A 15,538-nucleotide genomic window follows, 5' to 3' on the forward strand; every position below is an offset into this window, starting at 1 on the left:
AGCCAGCTCGAATCTGAGCCATGTCCCGTCTCCCCGTCACACACTCTACTCCGTGCTGAGCGAACTACTCCCGCCCACAGCTTTGTACGCCGTGTGAAGTACTGTCCAAGACACCAACATCACAGCAGAACCGCGCTCGCTCTCTCGTTGTAGCACCCACGGCACCACGGCAGCAGCGCAGCGGAGCAGCGGAGCAACACCCTCCTGCGCAACGCACGTTCCCGTGTCCGATGAGCTGAAGCATGCTACCCGTTCGTCAGATCTCCCCCCAGTCCGCGGGCTCGTGCTCAAATGCTTGTACTCCATCGAGCCAGCCTTGTGCTCTGACCTCCAGCCCGCTCAGCTGCTCCTCATCCTCGTCCCGCTCCCAAGTGTCACCTTGTCCGTGTCACCGGAGACTCAGAGAGCAAGAGAGAGAGCCAGAGGGAATCACCGGGGCCAGACCATTCACACTCCGTGACAACCGCGCTTCCGACATCACATCACAACTTGTCCCCGCTCATGGCCTCATCCTCCTCCACACCGGGCGTGGGATGGCACTAATGCTGCTTGAGTGCAAAGGTTTTGCTTTTTTCCAACGCCCTACTCGGTTGCTTCTCCGTTAGGCTTCCTCTCCCCCCCCCCTCCTTGTCACTTGCATTCGATGTGCAAAATATCGACAAGTCGTTTCTCACTCCCCCATGCGGGACCGGTGAAGACTGCCCCAGCAAGTTGAAAATCGACTAATAGAAAACCGGTAGAATACACTGTGAGAAATAACGCCGTGTCTGGAGGCTAGCTGCTGGATTCGTCGGCCAGCTGCGGTAGTAAGACCTAGAGTCACTCCCAGACACATCTGCTTCATCGGTCGAGTCCATGGCCTGATGTGGCGTTGGTTGTTCTACCCACCCGCCCTCGCCAGCCTGCTCGACATGCGGGGGATCGGGAACCCTAAGGACCCCATCGACCCCATAGAAGCCCTACTAATGTCCCAATCAGCCAGATAGACTGGCGTTAGCCGCTCGTGATTGTTCTTGAGGCGTCCCTGAAGTCCTTCCTCTTCCATGACTCTCCAGTGCAGCTTATACACACACCTGACTCGGACCCTCATAACATGCTGGCAAGCTAGTTTTGTCTTGAGACAACAGGGTACAGAGTGGAAGTCACATAGCACACAGAGATCGAACAGGACTCCAGAGCACGCGGCCCTGGACAAGATATTGTCATGTTGTTTCAATTCCATCATTTCGGATTGCTGAACCTAGCCCTCGCTCTTCGGCTCAAACACCCAGCCCCGTAGCCCCCAACTTGTACACTTGTCCGAAACATGAAATGAAATCCCTCCAGAGGCAGTACCCGAGTACTTCGTATGATGCACGCCCATGCTGTCCGCCTGTTTCCCTCGACGTCTGGCGCACAACCGATCCTTTCTAGCCGGGCGCCTGTCACAGCCATCTCATCTCCCTCTGCCACGCATTCAATCTGCCCCTGTTGTGAGAGTCCTGAATCGTCCTCCCACAGCTGCCGTCGCTGTCCTGCGTCAAACCCATGTCCCAGGGAGTGGTTGAGACGTTCCCAGCCCAGCTTCCAGCCCAGCTTCCAGTGTCTCCGTCTACCCTCTCCGCATCCACACCTGGCTCAAAGCCGTGCAATTTTCCACCTGCCCCACAACACCGCCACATGTGAAGGAACACTCCAAAAGAGAACCGAGGCCAAAGCCTCGTTGAGCATCTGCCATGATTGCTTTCAATTGCTCCACCTTCCCTGGTGGCTTCTCTTTTTGTCTAGGAACCCGAATATCCTACTATCCACGCCCAAACTCAGAAAACTATACCCCAACAACCCGTAGATAAATAAACGCCTGCAATGCTGTGGATCCATCCACCTAGACCGAGGTATCCTTGGTGTAAAAACATATATACAAAGAACGATTTCGTTTGTCGCTCAGAAAATCGGGTATTAATAAACGTCGAATGTTGTGCTGCCTCCACCGTGCAGCAACCATGAGCTTGCGTTGGCTCTCGGGCATCGAACGGTTAACCGTGTGAAGCTGGGTTCATCTAGAACCGGGCCGGGAAGAGACTCATCTAGAGCTCGTGAATGATGACCAAAAAAAAAGGCCGCTCTATGGTCGGAGTCCCTCTTCGGGTTTCGGTCGAATCGATCTCGCTTCCAGCTGTCGTTTCCGCTCCAACTTGGCATAGTGAAGGCCGCAGGCATTGCAAAGAGTCCGAGCGCCGTCCGGTCCGCGTCTCCACTCGGGGGTGTCAATTCTGTTGCAGCTGTGGCATCTGCCGGGTGGTGCCGCTCGCTGAGAAAAGTGTGAGCTGTGCGTTTCCTCCAAGTTCTGGGGTACACTTACACCTCGTCGCTTCTTGACCTCCGTAATTCCATACTGGGGCTTCATTCCATCTCCGTACATTGACACATCATGGTCCTCATCGTATGGACCCTTCATCTTAGCTCCCTCACGAGCTCGCTCGTTTTGAATGGATGTCTGGACCAAGTCCCTCACTTGCTCCAGAGATCGCTTGATAAGCTCAATGTTGCTGAGCATGTCGCTGACCTCACGTTCCGTTGGCAGTCGCTCGGGAATCGGGTGTGCTCCGTGCTGCTCCTGGGCAATTCGACTATAAGCTTCCGCAAAGTTGAAAATCGTTCGGGATGAAGATCCAATCTAATCATGGTCAGAAATGTCTTACGTGAATAGTTAATATTAATACTCACTCTGCTCAATGAGTCTTGGTAACTCCAGCTCTCGAAGTGTCTGTTCACCGTAGTATCGTATCTAGCCCGAGCAGAGTATTCGGCCTCTTCCGGATGCGGTGGGCCTCGAGGGTCGTAGGGTCCTGAAAGATGAGGCGGGACACCGTGTCTAGGAGAAATGGGATAGGCCGGCAGCGGCATTTGGCCTGGAGGCATTTGGCCTGGCTGGTATGAGCCAGGCGGAGGAGGTGGATGCGCATACCCTCCGTTGAGAGGGTGGTGAGACTCAGGCTTTTGTTGTTCAGGATGATGGTGCTGAGGGGCCATGTCAGGCTTGGACGTGGGGCTCGGGCGACGATCAGAGACTGGAGGGAGTGGTGGTCGGCTGTTGAAAGGGGGCCTTGGTGAGTCGGAAAAGGAGGGTAAGGCATCCTGTCGAGGAGGGAATGATGTAGGATGCAAAGGCTGCGGAGGTGAGTGCTTGTCGGCATCTGAAAATGATCGAGGTCCCGATGAGAAAGGTGAGGGCAGGCTGGAGCCAGGCTGCATACTGGGGGGTGCTGGAGGATATGAGCCTGGCTTGGCTCCTTGAATGACCTCGGAGATGGAGGGCAGTGACTGGCGGTTTGAGGGCTCGTTGTCGTCAACCGACTTTCGGGGCTCCACGGAAGAAATCATGTTGGAAATGCTCGCAGCCGAGGAATGCGGGTATGCCGAGGGGAAGGATGGTTGAGGTTGATAGTGGGAGCTCGGTGTGATGAGAGTTGCCGTGGCCATGGCGGGTGGTTCCCGATACGAAGTGTCGAGAGGATCCCGCGAGAAGGACGAGTGTTGGCGGTGGTGTTTGTACGGCTGCTGTAGTTGGTGCAAGTGGTGGAGAGGGTGTTCAGAGTTAGGAGCAGAGTGACGACTGTGAGAGCAAGGGGATGTTAATATGGGAGGGGCAGATAGAAGTATGAGAACGCTGGTGTGGCAGCGCTCTGCGTTTAAGGAATTCAGACGGACCTTTGTCTGGCTCCAGGGTCAGCCGCTTCCATAGCGGGTCTTGCAATTACCAATGATGATTTGGCGCAATTTAAGGCCGTCGATACATCTGGCCTGGCTAGATCCGGCTGGGGGGTCTGGTGGTAGAGACGATGGGACGGGGTGTGCGAGAGATGGAGGAGGAAGAGGTTCAGTGGTTCGGTGGTGGAGGAGCCAGGAATGGGGTCGAGACACGGGACCAGGACTAGATGTGACGGCGGACTCTCAGGTGAGGATCGGGGGGGTGGGGGGGGCCGAGGAACGAAATAAGAGGCGAAGAAGGAAAGAAACAAATAATACCGGGCAAGCCACGAGGAGTGGGTAGATCTGACGCGCGATGGCGAAGGGACCCTCGTGGGTGGCGCTGGGGCGGGACGATGGCAGGGACGTCTGGGTCTTGGGAATCTGGGACTTGGGTCTTGGGTCTTGGGGGGGGTCTTGGTCGGCGCACCGCTAGAGATGGGCGAAGACTAGACTGGGGGAGGGGAGTGTGCGCTGTAAGTGCACTGGGAGTGTGTTCTGGGTGCCCTGGGACTAGGGAGATGAGGAGCGTAGCGCAAACTCAACCCAGCGGCCGCCTGTCGCGGAGCTGGTCCAATGGCCGGGGTCTGGGGACGTAGCTTTCAGGTCAGTCCAAGACAGCGAGATGGGCGGGTGGAGCCAGAAACCACGGCACTGGATTGCACTTGTCTCTGGCTGGGGGCTGACAAGACGGTCGAGGCTAGCGACGCTTTTGGCTTTTGGCTCCTAGCGACGAGGGGGCAGATCGCCCGCTACAACGTGGGCAACGGCGTCGGGCGGCGTGGGCCGGAGGGAAAGCCTCGTGTTGGAATGCACCAGTTGTCGGTACTGAACCTTGCCTTTGGCGGAGTCGTCGAAATCCTCGGGTTCTTGAAGCTTGACTGGGTTGCGACCCGGCGTTTGGGCAACGAACCGACAATGACACGGGAGCCGGGGCAGCACAGCGCCACTAGAATGGCGGGCAAGACGATTCCTTGCTGCTGCCAACGCGATGGCGGCGTCTGGTAGTGTCTTATTCGGTGTGATGGCTGACTCGAGGCAAGACCGAGGAACCGACAGCGAAGGACCAGCGGTGAGAGGGAAGGGGGCTGGGTGGGTAAGAGGGTAGAGAGATATGGAAGGCGGATCGAGGATGAGGTTTGCTGTGGAGTTGGTGATGTTGGTTCAAGGCGGCAAGGAAGCAGCAGGAAGCCGGAGGGAAGTAAAAGGGAAGGAAAGGGCGGGAAGGCGAAAGCGGAGGAGGAAAGAGAAGAGGGATCGGGAGAAAAATCAGCGAAATGTGGTGCAGCCCGGTCGGTACGAGGCCGAATGTGAGATCAGCAGTCATTCATCCATCCATGGGATGGGGATGGACAACAGCTACGGAAGGGCCTGAGCCTACGGGGAACCTGCAAGCCAGCCCTGAAAGACGGAGAGAGACAGCAGACATCATATTTGCATCCATCCCTTGTGCCTTAGCATGGAGAGAGCCAGCAGCAGCTCAGCAGCCCAGGCAAGCCCCAGCCAGCCCCGGCCGGGGTTTACGATGTCAACTATTGTCAGTCCAGTTCGGAGGCCTGAGCATGGATCAGCCGGTTCCAAATTATGGGTACTTCGCATCGTCTTGTTCCTCCCGCCGGCAAACAATGTACCAGACCGTATGGATGAATGCAAATGTGACAGAAGGGGTGGGAGGCAGGAAGAGGCGTGCATGCTCTGGCGGCTTGGAGCACTTCGCCGCGCAGTTGGTGCAAGGCGTTGGTGGAGGGCGTGCTGCGGCCAGAGAGCCTGGTGTGCTACACCGCGCTGCACGTTTTCGCAAGAGGGGGGTTACCCTCGATGAAGGCTGCGGCTGGCAGTACTCGGTACCCTACCAGGGGACAAGGGGGCGTGTAGTTCGCTTCCAGAGGAATCTGGTAGGGATGCCGGGGTGCAGAGACAGTTGCTACGTACAGCGCCGTACGGTGGAGGAAAGAAGAGGGGGAGTGCGATGTCAGGATTCGGGGAGCCATGGAACGGAACAAGGATGTGCGGACCGGGGGAGGGACGCGGGCAATCGCGAGCCATGGAAGGTCATGAACAAAAGCCCATGTTGAGCAAAAGCGGTTTTTTTTCATTGTCTTGCAGAGACAAGGCGGTGTCATCTCTTCCGCTCGATTTGTTCTCCCTAATCTCTTTTCTCACGTCTCTCCGGCGCCGGCTTAAAGACATTGGGTGTGGAAGGGGGGCTTTAGGCGCGGCCGCCTAAGTTAGTAGGTGACGAAGGCGAGACATTCGGGGGGGCCTCATCAACATCATCGACACGGTTGTGACAGTTCTGCACCGACAGACAGGGTCGTGACGATAGCTTCGTGCAGTAGCGCCTAGGCTTGGAGATCTCCAATCTCGAGCACCGGAAAATGGTACGACTTGACAGGGGCGCTCGCCTCTGGGGGGGAGCGGCGGTCTGGCTGGGCGGCCCACAACCACCACCAGCAATCCCCGGACCGCCTCCAATGCCACTCAACTGGGAGCCGACAGCGTATTGTGTTTTAGTTGCCAGGGTGGCATGGGCTTTGGAGGCGCTGCTGGACGGGCTGCATGCGGCTGCTCGATTTGTTTGGGCGAGTGAGGCTTGGAGCTTGTCGACTCGGGGACGTGCCTCAGCAGCAGTCTACGGGGAGGGTAGCAGATCAGAATCTGATGGATGGGATGGGGTGGACAGGCAAATCGACAGGCGACGGCTGCAGCGCTTGGTCGCCCGCATGCACAGTTGTTGCTTTTGGCGCTGCTGGGCCTCTCTCGTGGCCCGCCAGGGCACCATTCCGTCGGCAGTCCGTCGCGGGGGCCTGGGTCGGCCTCCTGTCGATACATCACACCTCGATCCAGCAGGACAGCGGCGCTCACACTCTACCCTGCCCCATCCTGTCCACCCGCCTGCTTGCCGGGGTGTGGGAATGGGAGCGAAGGAATACCAGGGGTGACTGCTCGGCTGCTCGACTGCTCGACTGCTCGAGAGGATGCGAGATATGGATAGACGAGAAGGATATGGCATCGGGAAATGGATCATGGCCCGTCACTGTATCGGACATGGAACATGACCGTCGGAAGTGGACAGTTGGGAGGGCATGGAAGCTCGACGGGTACCAGCCGCGGGAAAGCCTGACTTGTGCTGGGCGTCGACATAGCAGAACGATGACCGATGGTCGATGAGCGAGATGGGGTCTAGATTGGGGGGGCACCCAAGCGGATGGGCAGTACCTTCGCCAGGTACGTCAGCGAGCTGGGATCACTCCCCGACTTCAGGTCGCGGCATGTACCTGCGGACAGCCCAGTTAGCCTGGGAGAGTTCCAGGTCTCAAAGGGGAGAGGTACATGCTGGCGTTCCCATGGCGTCGTTCCCACACACCACACCCCAGAGGGGCAGGGATCGCAGACGGCCCATCCGCCACCACGCGAAGTTGTCGACGGCGCCGGGCTGGCGGGTGCCCATTGCCCAGATGCCCGTCGACCTAATCTCGCCCAGATCAGACACGCCCTCGATTAGTGCGTCGCCCGTGCCCCTTCCATCGAGCATGGAGACGAGGAGCCCCAAAGAGCGTGGACCAGCCCCCAGTAGGCACCACTTCCTCCCGAAGCGCCGTGGTTGCGGAATTCCCCGCCAGCTACCGACGACGTACAACAGGTACCATCACGGCCGTTCAAGGAGATTTTGTGCGTGTCATTACTACTTGACGTGTGGACGATCAGAACGATCAGCGCGATCATATCCTCATCATCGGCCATGATCATCGCCGCCGCCTCCGCTGTTGCCGCCGCCTCTTTCCAGCGCCTTCGATCGTAGATGGACTACCGAGATGAGATGCAGTGCACACCTTGCCACAGGCCTACCATCTCAAACCTTGCCGTCTATGGGAGACAATGGTTGGTGGCGAGCCAGGTTGTGGTTGAACTCGTGGTGGTGCACGACGATCTGGTGATGGCTTCCAGCGACCTTCCACTCTGGACATAAAACATCCCGACAAGCACCTGATGCCCATGCACCTCCACCCTCATCCCGTCCAGGAGCCCTCACACAAACCTTGTCAGTCCATCTTCTGTCACTCCCGCATTAATCCACCCGTCCAACGGCAACAAAAAAAAAAAAAAAACCGCTCTGCTCCACTAACGCATCGTCCTGGCGAAAGAACCAATGTTCCTCCGTCCGGGCTGTAGCGGAATAGGAGGCAGAAAGTCAACCGCAGCCTCAGTCCAGGGGGCGCGCGCAAGAAAATGATCCATCACATCGTGGTACCTCAAGCACCAGGAGAAGTCTCCAAGGATGACCCCAGCGCCATCGCCCGTACCAATCTCCGCCGCCAAAACCATTCCACTGGGCGGCTTCCAGAATGCAATAGCTCGCAAGAAACCCTTGACGCATCTTCTCGCAAGGCCACACTGACTCCGCTAGTAACCTACTAACCAGCAGACTTTGGGGCGATATGTGCTACTTGGTAACCATTCGCATGTGCGCCCAGTGCTTGCTGGTCCAGTCGCCTAGCCGAACCATCAAGGCTGTCTCCAAAGTGCAGAGTAGCATCTCTCCCCAGCCAGTCATGGGCACTCTCACACGCCATGCAACAGACCAGAACGCACTGGGCTGCCATCGCATCTCTGGAGGAGCGGCAAGATCACGCAGCGCGTCGGACCGAAATCGTCCACAGAAGCCCCGATGTTCCTTGCCGCTACTCGCCCGTCTTGGGGGTTTGGAATCCCATCCCCTTAGGGTCCTGTCCTTTGGGACAAGCCATGCGCCACGGGGATGGGAGACTATGCTGCTCGGAAGTCAAGGGTTCCCTGCTAGCGACTCCGCTGCCGCCCTTCCGCGTCATTCACGACCAGTTTCCAATCGCCTGGGAACCGGATGCTTTGTTGGGGTCGAGGCTAACCGCGACCCTGCCCTAGTCGGTCATCGCTCACTGTAACAACACCATGCGACGTCGGTCTATTTCTCTCCAGTACCGCGGCGACCGGTCTCCCACTGTCTCTCGTGTGTAGACGACCGGACGTAGCTCTCTCAAGAGCCATAGAAACTCCAGCTCCTCCAGCTCCTGCTGCTCTCTCCGCACAGCGCTCAGAGCAGCGCAAGTCTCTGCGTACGACGTAGTATTCAGCAGTGTGTCCGTGATGGGTCCGTGTGAGTGTGACTTTGGGAGGGACCGCCAACCGGACCCTCCACAGCGAATTAGCCTCGATCTGCGGCCCAGCAGCGGCCACCTCCCTGCAGGGCCTGCCGAAGGCTGCTAGACGGTTAGACGGTTGCTGGACGGCTGTGGGACGGTTGAAGATGGCAAGAAAATGGTTGGCCACTAGCTGCTCCTGAAGTATCCGCTAAATCTTTCCAGATCTCACACTCAAGCTCATGGCTCGGTCCCCAAATCTGACCATTCATCATTCCGTGCTTTTGAGTTTTGCCCGAGACCTGAACTAACTGCAGCAACTATGTAGATGCTTTTGACAGCACAAGCCCAGCACGTCAGAATTTTACCATCGGGTTATGTCGCGGCCCCATAGGAATAGATGCCTGAGGGCTTCCGCGGATAAAGTCATGTCGCTCACGATGCCATGGCACAACTCGGAGAATTCTGCCAGCTCAAATCTTGTGCTTTGTGCCATGGGGCATCGCGTTCCCACCCGAGCCCCCCCCCCGATACATTAGACTTGTTGCTGCGGCCAAATCCATCACCTTCTGACCTGTGACAAGGCTTCCCGTCCATCTTTCTTGGGCTTCTTGTGTTCCCCACTGCCCAACTGCTGGTCTCGGTTGCGGCTAGCGGGAGGCGACGCCTGTTGACCACAGCCTTTCAGATCCTTCTCGTCTCCGCCTTCGAGCCGTTAGTTGAAGCTCCGCCAGTGGTGAGGCTCTCCCGACAATGCCTGTTCAACGGGCCATAAGCTATGCAAACCCGGATATGTCGTTACTTTTTCCCACTCCGGTCCGCGTCGAAGAACCGGCAATAGACGCGGCTCCATGGGGCCCCCTTCCGATGCGGCCATCTGTCAGTCATGTGTGCACTCATCGAAATCCCGGGTCATACGTTTTTTCTCGCCCAAGTCCATCCGGACCATCCCCGAGCGAGTTTCCAACGGTGGACCCACTCGCGATCCGGTGCCAATGGTCGCGATGTGACTGCACGTAATGCTTGCTCTACCGCTCCAGACCCTGCCTGCTGCGGCTGCTGCGTGGGCGAGCAAAAGAAAAAGTCTCCATGTCTACAGGCAAGGAAGCCCCAGAAACGGTCGGCAGGCGTGAAACAGCTGCCGGTCGGGCTTGGGGACTTCACACGGCGCACGACTTTGATCCAACCTCAGCTAATACGAGAAATACTCGGATGGGTGTCATGACGCACCCGGCCGAACCACCGGATGATGGACGGTGGACGGCGCTGCGCCAGTCTTTTTGGTGTGTCTCATGCTCTGAGTTGTGCTTGAGCTGCATTGTACTTCCATGTGCTGTGTGCTGTGCTCTGCTGTGCCGTAGCACGCGCTCTGCTGTGCGATGCCGTCCCTACGTACGTAGCAGCTGTCATCAACGGCTTTTCCCCTCGGCCCGCACCCCCCCCCCCCCCTTTCTCTTCGACGGGTTGACGGGTCACTCCCGATTTCGTCGGACCATGCCCTCTCCCGCGCACTCTAGGTGTCATCCCGACACGTCCTCCCTCACAACTTGCGCTCACCTATGCCTGATCCTGTTTCCTGCATGACCGTCATATGTCAATAATGTCCAGAATAACCGTCCTGCTCCCCGGATAGACGCACTGGGCGTAGAAAGACAGATCACATCTCCTCTCGATAGGCCTCGGCAGTCAAGCCGCATTTGACCGCCAGCAGCAGCAAACCACACCATTGACGTTGCTTCTTGAGGACTCCCTGGGCGAAATCGGATCAGGGATGTGACTCTCGGGAATAGACAGGGGCCAGGGTCTTGGGGTCGAGCGCCGGACTCTCTCTCCCATGGCAATGCGCAAATGATGTCTTCTTGCGGTAAGCCCACTGGTTGATGGGGAATGAAAATTGTGATGACAGGCCGTTTCCCAAGCGCTGGGTCGCGGGCGGGTCCCCATGTTTGGGACAGTTGACTTCGATGGCACCCAGTGCTCTTCCAAGTCGTCAAGATGGCTGGGTCGCTGGTGCTTGACACGTTCAATGAGCGAGTCAGAAGCTCCTCCAACGCCCAGGCAAACTACTGTATGTCTAGGACGCATGCGGCTGCTGCGTGTCAGCAGCATTCCTAGTACCTTAAAATTGCGTCTGTGTGACGACCTGTCGTCCATCGACGCTGCATTGCCGCGAATGCTCCCTTGCCTTGAATCCAATGCCTTGCAGCAACCCAGCGACATAATGGTGCGTACTATGTACGGACTACATGTGTGCAGTGCAATGCCCAGTCCCCGACGGAGAGGCCGCCTTGAAAGCGGGCATGAAGACAAATAACAACGAACGAGCACCCACTCGTTGGTCATCTAGAACCCCTATGGAAGCAAGTCGGTAATGAGGTTCTCCACGAAATGGCGTCAACACACGGTCCATCTTCGATTACACCAAACAAAAACAACAAGCCCAATTTCGTAAACGTCCCGATCTCACCACGGGCATCGTCTCAAGGGGTCTTCCCAGTAGGCCGAGCGTTGAGGCGGACGAGATCATGAGATCCCCACGATGCGGCGCCGGTGCGTGCACGGTGAGCCCAAACCTAGGCCACTTGGGCCCATTCCCTGCTGCCACAGCGTGCTTTGGTGCGCGCGGCATGTAACTTACGGGGCACGCCAAAGCTATCCTAGGACAGGGAGTGTGAGTGCTTGCACAACGTGATAGTACCTCTCCAAGATGGCGATGGCTGTGGCCCGTAGTGGTGGGGCAGCCGATTTGGTCAGCCTGGGTTCTGCCATAGATGCAGACCTGGAACATGCAGGCGCTGGGAGACTAGACCATGCTTCCCTGCAACGGAGGCTTGCGAGGTGGTCTGATGTCGATCGCCTTGTGCAACTTACTCGCGGAGGCTGTGGCCGGAAGGTAGGGCAAAGAATTGGCTACTCAACGCATCGATGGCCCTTGGGACCTAGATTTTACTGCATTTCCAGCGTTGCAGCAAAAAATGAGGATGGGCGTGTCACCTGCCCCGGCAACGCCCGGCTTGCTGCTGCTGAAGGCGACAGTGACACCAGACGCATAGGCAGCAACCATCACCACCATCACCGTCGCCACAGCCACTAACACCAGAGAGCCAGGCGATGGGTCAGACCAACTCAGCATTCGGGCATTGTTGCACCGTGACGCTAGGAGGGAATCGTGGATATCCGCTAACTTGCTCAAACCCCCGATGCAATGTGTACTGTCCGGGGCAGTGTAGCGCCCTGTGGCTTCAAGGGACACCAGGGGAACGCCGGGACGACGCCGGAGGGTTACGGGCCACAAGCCCGCAGCAATAGACCCATGAGGCGGAGGTCGGCGGTGGGAGGGGCGCGCAAAGGGTGGTTGTGAGCCCGGTGCGCGTGTGTCTGCGCGTATGTGTGTGTGTGTGTGTGTGTGTGATGGGATATGCGAGGAGCCGTGATGGGAGAGTTGGCTGATCGGCTCCGTGGCGGTGGTGACACAGCCAACTCATCAACACATCGAGCAACCACGGCGGCTGGCTACTTCCCGACAACCCTAGTCAGCAATATGTTTTACCGTGGCTGCAATCGCTTTGCCGTATTTCGTACGGGTTGCCCTTGCCCACCTCCATGAAGACAAGAGAGTGTTTCTTTGACGCCACATGCCGTCCAAAATGGAAACTGCGTTGGCTGAGGCAAGACAAGGCAAGGCAAGACAAGGCAAGTCAAGGCATAGCCAAGTCTTGCTGAATTCTAGCTTGACCAGCTCTAGTTGCGATTTGGGTGTGCCACCAGAGCATATGGCTACCCACTCGAATGCAATTTAGTCGCCACGACATTGAGACACAGGAGACACGTCTGTCTGCCTCCCTTCCCCCAATCCCACCTCGATCTGCTGCTAATTTTATCCACACTAGCGCTTTGTTCGTCCTAATGCATGCTCTCTAGCACGTACGGATGCCGTTACACCACCACGGTACCGCCGTAACAATGGCATGCAGCACGGTATATGGAGGCCAACTTCATGTAGGTTATCATATGCGGTATCTGGTCTCCATGCTCCGCAACGGTGTCTCGTGCTGGCACATTTACCTCGACTGTGCTTGGCCGGGGCCGGAGAGCGGCTTTCCGGCTATTCGCAGTGGACGGAGCGCCACCACCAGAAATTTTACACTACCATCCGCAAGAGGCCGAGCCGGCGGAGAGCCTCAGACCATCAAAAGAAACTTGATCGAACGTTTTTACTGGAGAATTTCCCCTCACCCCGAATTGAGCAATTGACGGTACGTCACCGTGCTGTTATTTGCTGCTTGATGGCGTTTCCTGTTCAGGCTTTGCCGGCGGCGTGGATCAAGGTTTGGTTTTTCCCTACTGAGCCCCCTTCGGATTCTCCTCCCCTTCCTTGAGCCTGGGCACAGGCTGTTTTGGTTGAGGTGGTGCTGGTAACCCGGAGCCCTGGGCACCCCATCGCGATTCTCCAAGAAACTAACTCTACTGGTACGGCCCCTAAAAGGCGAGCAAGCTGGGTCCTCCACCGGGACCACACGTGGTGGGCTCAGGATGCAGGGCGGCGGACGAACTGCGTCTCGAATCCCACCAACCCCCGATTCACATACCCCTTTCGGACAGCCATCCCGGCGGTCTCGCGGGGTTCTGGTGACCCGTGAGAAGCGTGGGAAGCTGGGAAGATCGTGGTGGTCCAGGGAAGGCTCAGGGAAGGCCCTGGGAGGCCACGAAAATGACGGGCAATTGGTCTTCTGTCTGCCCTCGGCAGCCAAGAACGGCCAAGGGCGGGCAAAAGGCTGCTGGGAGACGCACGGGTAATTGATGGCGGGAGTCCCTTGTTCCCGTTGATAGCGATCCGCCCAATTATCTGCTATGCCATCTGATCACGTCCCATCCTGTCCCGTTTGACAGAGCATCGTAACCTGTCTCATGCCCTGGCCCTTGTCCGGGGCTCTCTTGAGCGTGCCGCCGTGCGAGGCTCAATTGCCATGGGGCGTACGGCGGACGGGCGCCAATGCTTTCCGGTCTAGGAAACCTCAAAGCCTGGAAACATTACGGTGACATGCCTGAGCTATCACGCAGTAGGCCAAGTCGAGCCTGCTCAAGCCTGCCCCAGTATGATGCTATGAACCAAAACCGTGACCGACCTGTCAGAATGAGGAACGGGCCATGGGGTATTAGCTCCACTACCTTCCATGAGCCGTTTTCGGATGCAGGAGCGGGGCCTTCGTCCGTTTCGACGAAGGTTGGCGCTGGAAGTTATCAAACTTCCCAACCTAAGGTAGGTATACCTAGGTAGGTAGGAACGTACCAGCTTACAGTGTAGCACAGTGCAAGAGCGGTGTCATTCGGTGATTATTGCTTCGTTGATCGCACCATATCGTACTGTGTGGGGGCTGGCAAGATACCCGCCACCTACTATTGAAGTTGTCAAAGCTCCTGCGCCGCCCTTCGTCCCTCCCCGTTAGTCACACCAGGCCTAAACCGAACCAGTGTCAACGCTCTGTTTCGCACCAACAAGGCCAGGGCATCGTCGACAGTGCGTCAAGGGCTCAAGGCAAGGGCAGAGCGACGACAGGCAAGAATGACAGGGTATGCAAGGTGGAAGTAGCCTGCGACGATGAACCTTGGGTTCGGCATCATGGATTCAACGGTCCATCTTCCACCTTTCTCGACCCATGCTTCGCTCCTCAACCTCGGCCACAACCACGGTAACGGTCACGGCCAAGCTTGCGGTGCGGTGCGGACGCGGATGCGGATACGATGACATTGACACTATGGCAAAGTCCCATGCGCTCAATCCATCATCCCTGACCGCCTCACTTACCCACGTCTCCAGTTCCACGTTGCTGGTGTTGACTGCGCCTCCTCGCTCCAAGCTCGGGATCGATCCATCGACGATTGCGGCCCTTTGAGTGCAGTACCATCTAGATGACCCCCGTCGCCGTCATTCGCTGTCCGTTGGGGGGCCGTCCGTATAACGAGACTTCCCACTGGAAGACAACATGGACACACCATCTTTGGCTTCCCTCTCCTACTTCACAATCCGGGGCCCCGCCACTGTGCCATCACGAACGCTCGACAACGCAGTCCACACCATTACCACCACACCAGGTACCAACTGCGTCACCTCACCCGCGGCGTCATTGTTCCAGACCCCGCAACGGTGTAGAATTCCATGATATTTGCGGGATAATTATCCGGCTCCGGGTTGGCCTTGGACCAAGAGCCACTGTCAGCAGACACCACCAGGATCGGAAGTGACAGAGTGGGGACGTCGGCGGCCAGTTCTGAAAAGGTCTTTTTTCTGTTCCATCCCGACCGATCTCATGCAATCGTCAATAGCCCCCGACTCGTCAGTTGCAATTCCCTATGGCCCAAGGAACCCTGGTCATCGACCCTACTTCGATCATCTTTCGCAAATCGGCTGCGTCAATAAATGGATGCGCCGCTTTACGACGGCTATCCATCCCTCCGACTCGAGCAGCCCCCTCATCAGATGTTCTGACCAAGGGCCTGTCGCCCAAAGAGGTTGTCTTCCACACCCTAACTTAGTGGGAACCTGGGCATCATCTCAACTCACCCCCTCCTAAGCCTCCTCAGCCTCCAAAGCACGGTCAAATGGGCTAGCCAGATATAGGCAGACACCTTTGGCTGCTGGCACAACAGCAACCTCATATCCGCAAGTCACCCCCATATTACGCTCATCCCGT

General features: G+C 57.4%; 5 protein-coding genes across 5 annotated transcripts; 1 reads left to right on the plus strand and 4 right to left on the minus strand.

The window, feature by feature from the left end:
* Positions 1-1,050: 1,050 nt before the first annotated feature.
* BGZ61DRAFT_239226 (uncharacterized protein) lies at positions 1,051-1,966 on the plus strand. Its single transcript, XM_046238319.1, has one exon. It carries the CDS (start codon positions 1,349-1,351, stop codon positions 1,826-1,828), a length of 480 nt encoding a protein of 159 aa, XP_046104932.1. The 5' UTR covers positions 1,051-1,348; the 3' UTR covers positions 1,829-1,966.
* Positions 1,967-2,104: 138 nt separating this feature from the next.
* On the minus strand, positions 2,105-3,462 carry BGZ61DRAFT_532351 (uncharacterized protein; the record flags this gene model as incomplete). Its single annotated transcript, XM_046253856.1, has 3 exons — positions 2,105-2,290; positions 2,342-2,656; positions 2,707-3,462. 3 exons carry the CDS (start codon positions 3,460-3,462, stop codon positions 2,105-2,107), a joined length of 1,257 nt encoding a protein of 418 aa, XP_046104933.1.
* A 2,387-nt stretch (positions 3,463-5,849) lies between these two features.
* On the minus strand, positions 5,850-7,794 carry BGZ61DRAFT_517790 (uncharacterized protein). Its single transcript, XM_046252342.1, has 4 exons — positions 7,368-7,794; positions 7,008-7,199; positions 6,663-6,859; positions 5,850-6,361 (listed from the first exon to the last, which is right to left on the minus strand). The coding sequence occupies exons 1-4, from the start codon at positions 7,477-7,479 to the stop codon at positions 5,939-5,941; spliced, it is 924 nt and encodes a 307-aa protein (XP_046104934.1). The 5' UTR covers positions 7,480-7,794; the 3' UTR covers positions 5,850-5,938.
* A 2,488-nt stretch (positions 7,795-10,282) lies between these two features.
* Positions 10,283-11,304, minus strand: BGZ61DRAFT_451550 (uncharacterized protein). Its single transcript, XM_046245840.1, has 2 exons — positions 10,486-11,304; positions 10,283-10,422 (listed from the first exon to the last, which is right to left on the minus strand). The coding sequence occupies exon 1, from the start codon at positions 11,187-11,189 to the stop codon at positions 10,533-10,535; it is 657 nt and encodes a 218-aa protein (XP_046104935.1). The 5' UTR covers positions 11,190-11,304; the 3' UTR covers positions 10,283-10,422; positions 10,486-10,532.
* A 396-nt stretch (positions 11,305-11,700) lies between these two features.
* On the minus strand, positions 11,701-12,317 carry BGZ61DRAFT_451552 (uncharacterized protein). Its single transcript, XM_046245841.1, has one exon. It carries the CDS (start codon positions 11,977-11,979, stop codon positions 11,761-11,763), a length of 219 nt encoding a protein of 72 aa, XP_046104936.1. The 5' UTR covers positions 11,980-12,317; the 3' UTR covers positions 11,701-11,760.
* Between the last annotated feature and the right edge of the window lie 3,221 nt (positions 12,318-15,538).

This window comes from Ilyonectria robusta (genome assembly GCF_021365365.1).
Source record: "Ilyonectria robusta strain PMI_751 chromosome Unknown BGZ61scaffold_9, whole genome shotgun sequence".
Lineage (NCBI taxonomy): Eukaryota > Fungi > Ascomycota > Sordariomycetes > Hypocreales > Nectriaceae > Ilyonectria > Ilyonectria robusta.

Bases quoted from the DNA above. Each gene is read 5' to 3' on its own strand.
- BGZ61DRAFT_239226 (XM_046238319.1), top strand. From the start codon at position 1,349: ATGATGCACGCCCATGCTGTCCGCCTGTTTCCCTCGACGTCTGGCGCA.
- BGZ61DRAFT_517790 (XM_046252342.1), bottom strand. From the start codon at position 7,479: ATGATCATGGCCGATGATGAGGATATGATCGCGCTGATCGTTCTGATC. The intron at 7,200-7,367 runs GTACGTCGTCGG...GGGCGAGATTAG, and splicing joins CGGCCGTGATGGTACCTGTT to GTCGACGGGCATCTGGGCAA. The intron at 6,860-7,007 runs GTACATGCCGCG...GTCGACGCCCAG, and splicing joins GCTAACTGGGCTGTCCGCAG to CACAAGTCAGGCTTTCCCGC.
- BGZ61DRAFT_451550 (XM_046245840.1), bottom strand. From the start codon at position 11,189: ATGACCAACGAGTGGGTGCTCGTTCGTTGTTATTTGTCTTCATGCCCG.
- BGZ61DRAFT_451552 (XM_046245841.1), bottom strand. From the start codon at position 11,979: ATGCTGAGTTGGTCTGACCCATCGCCTGGCTCTCTGGTGTTAGTGGCT.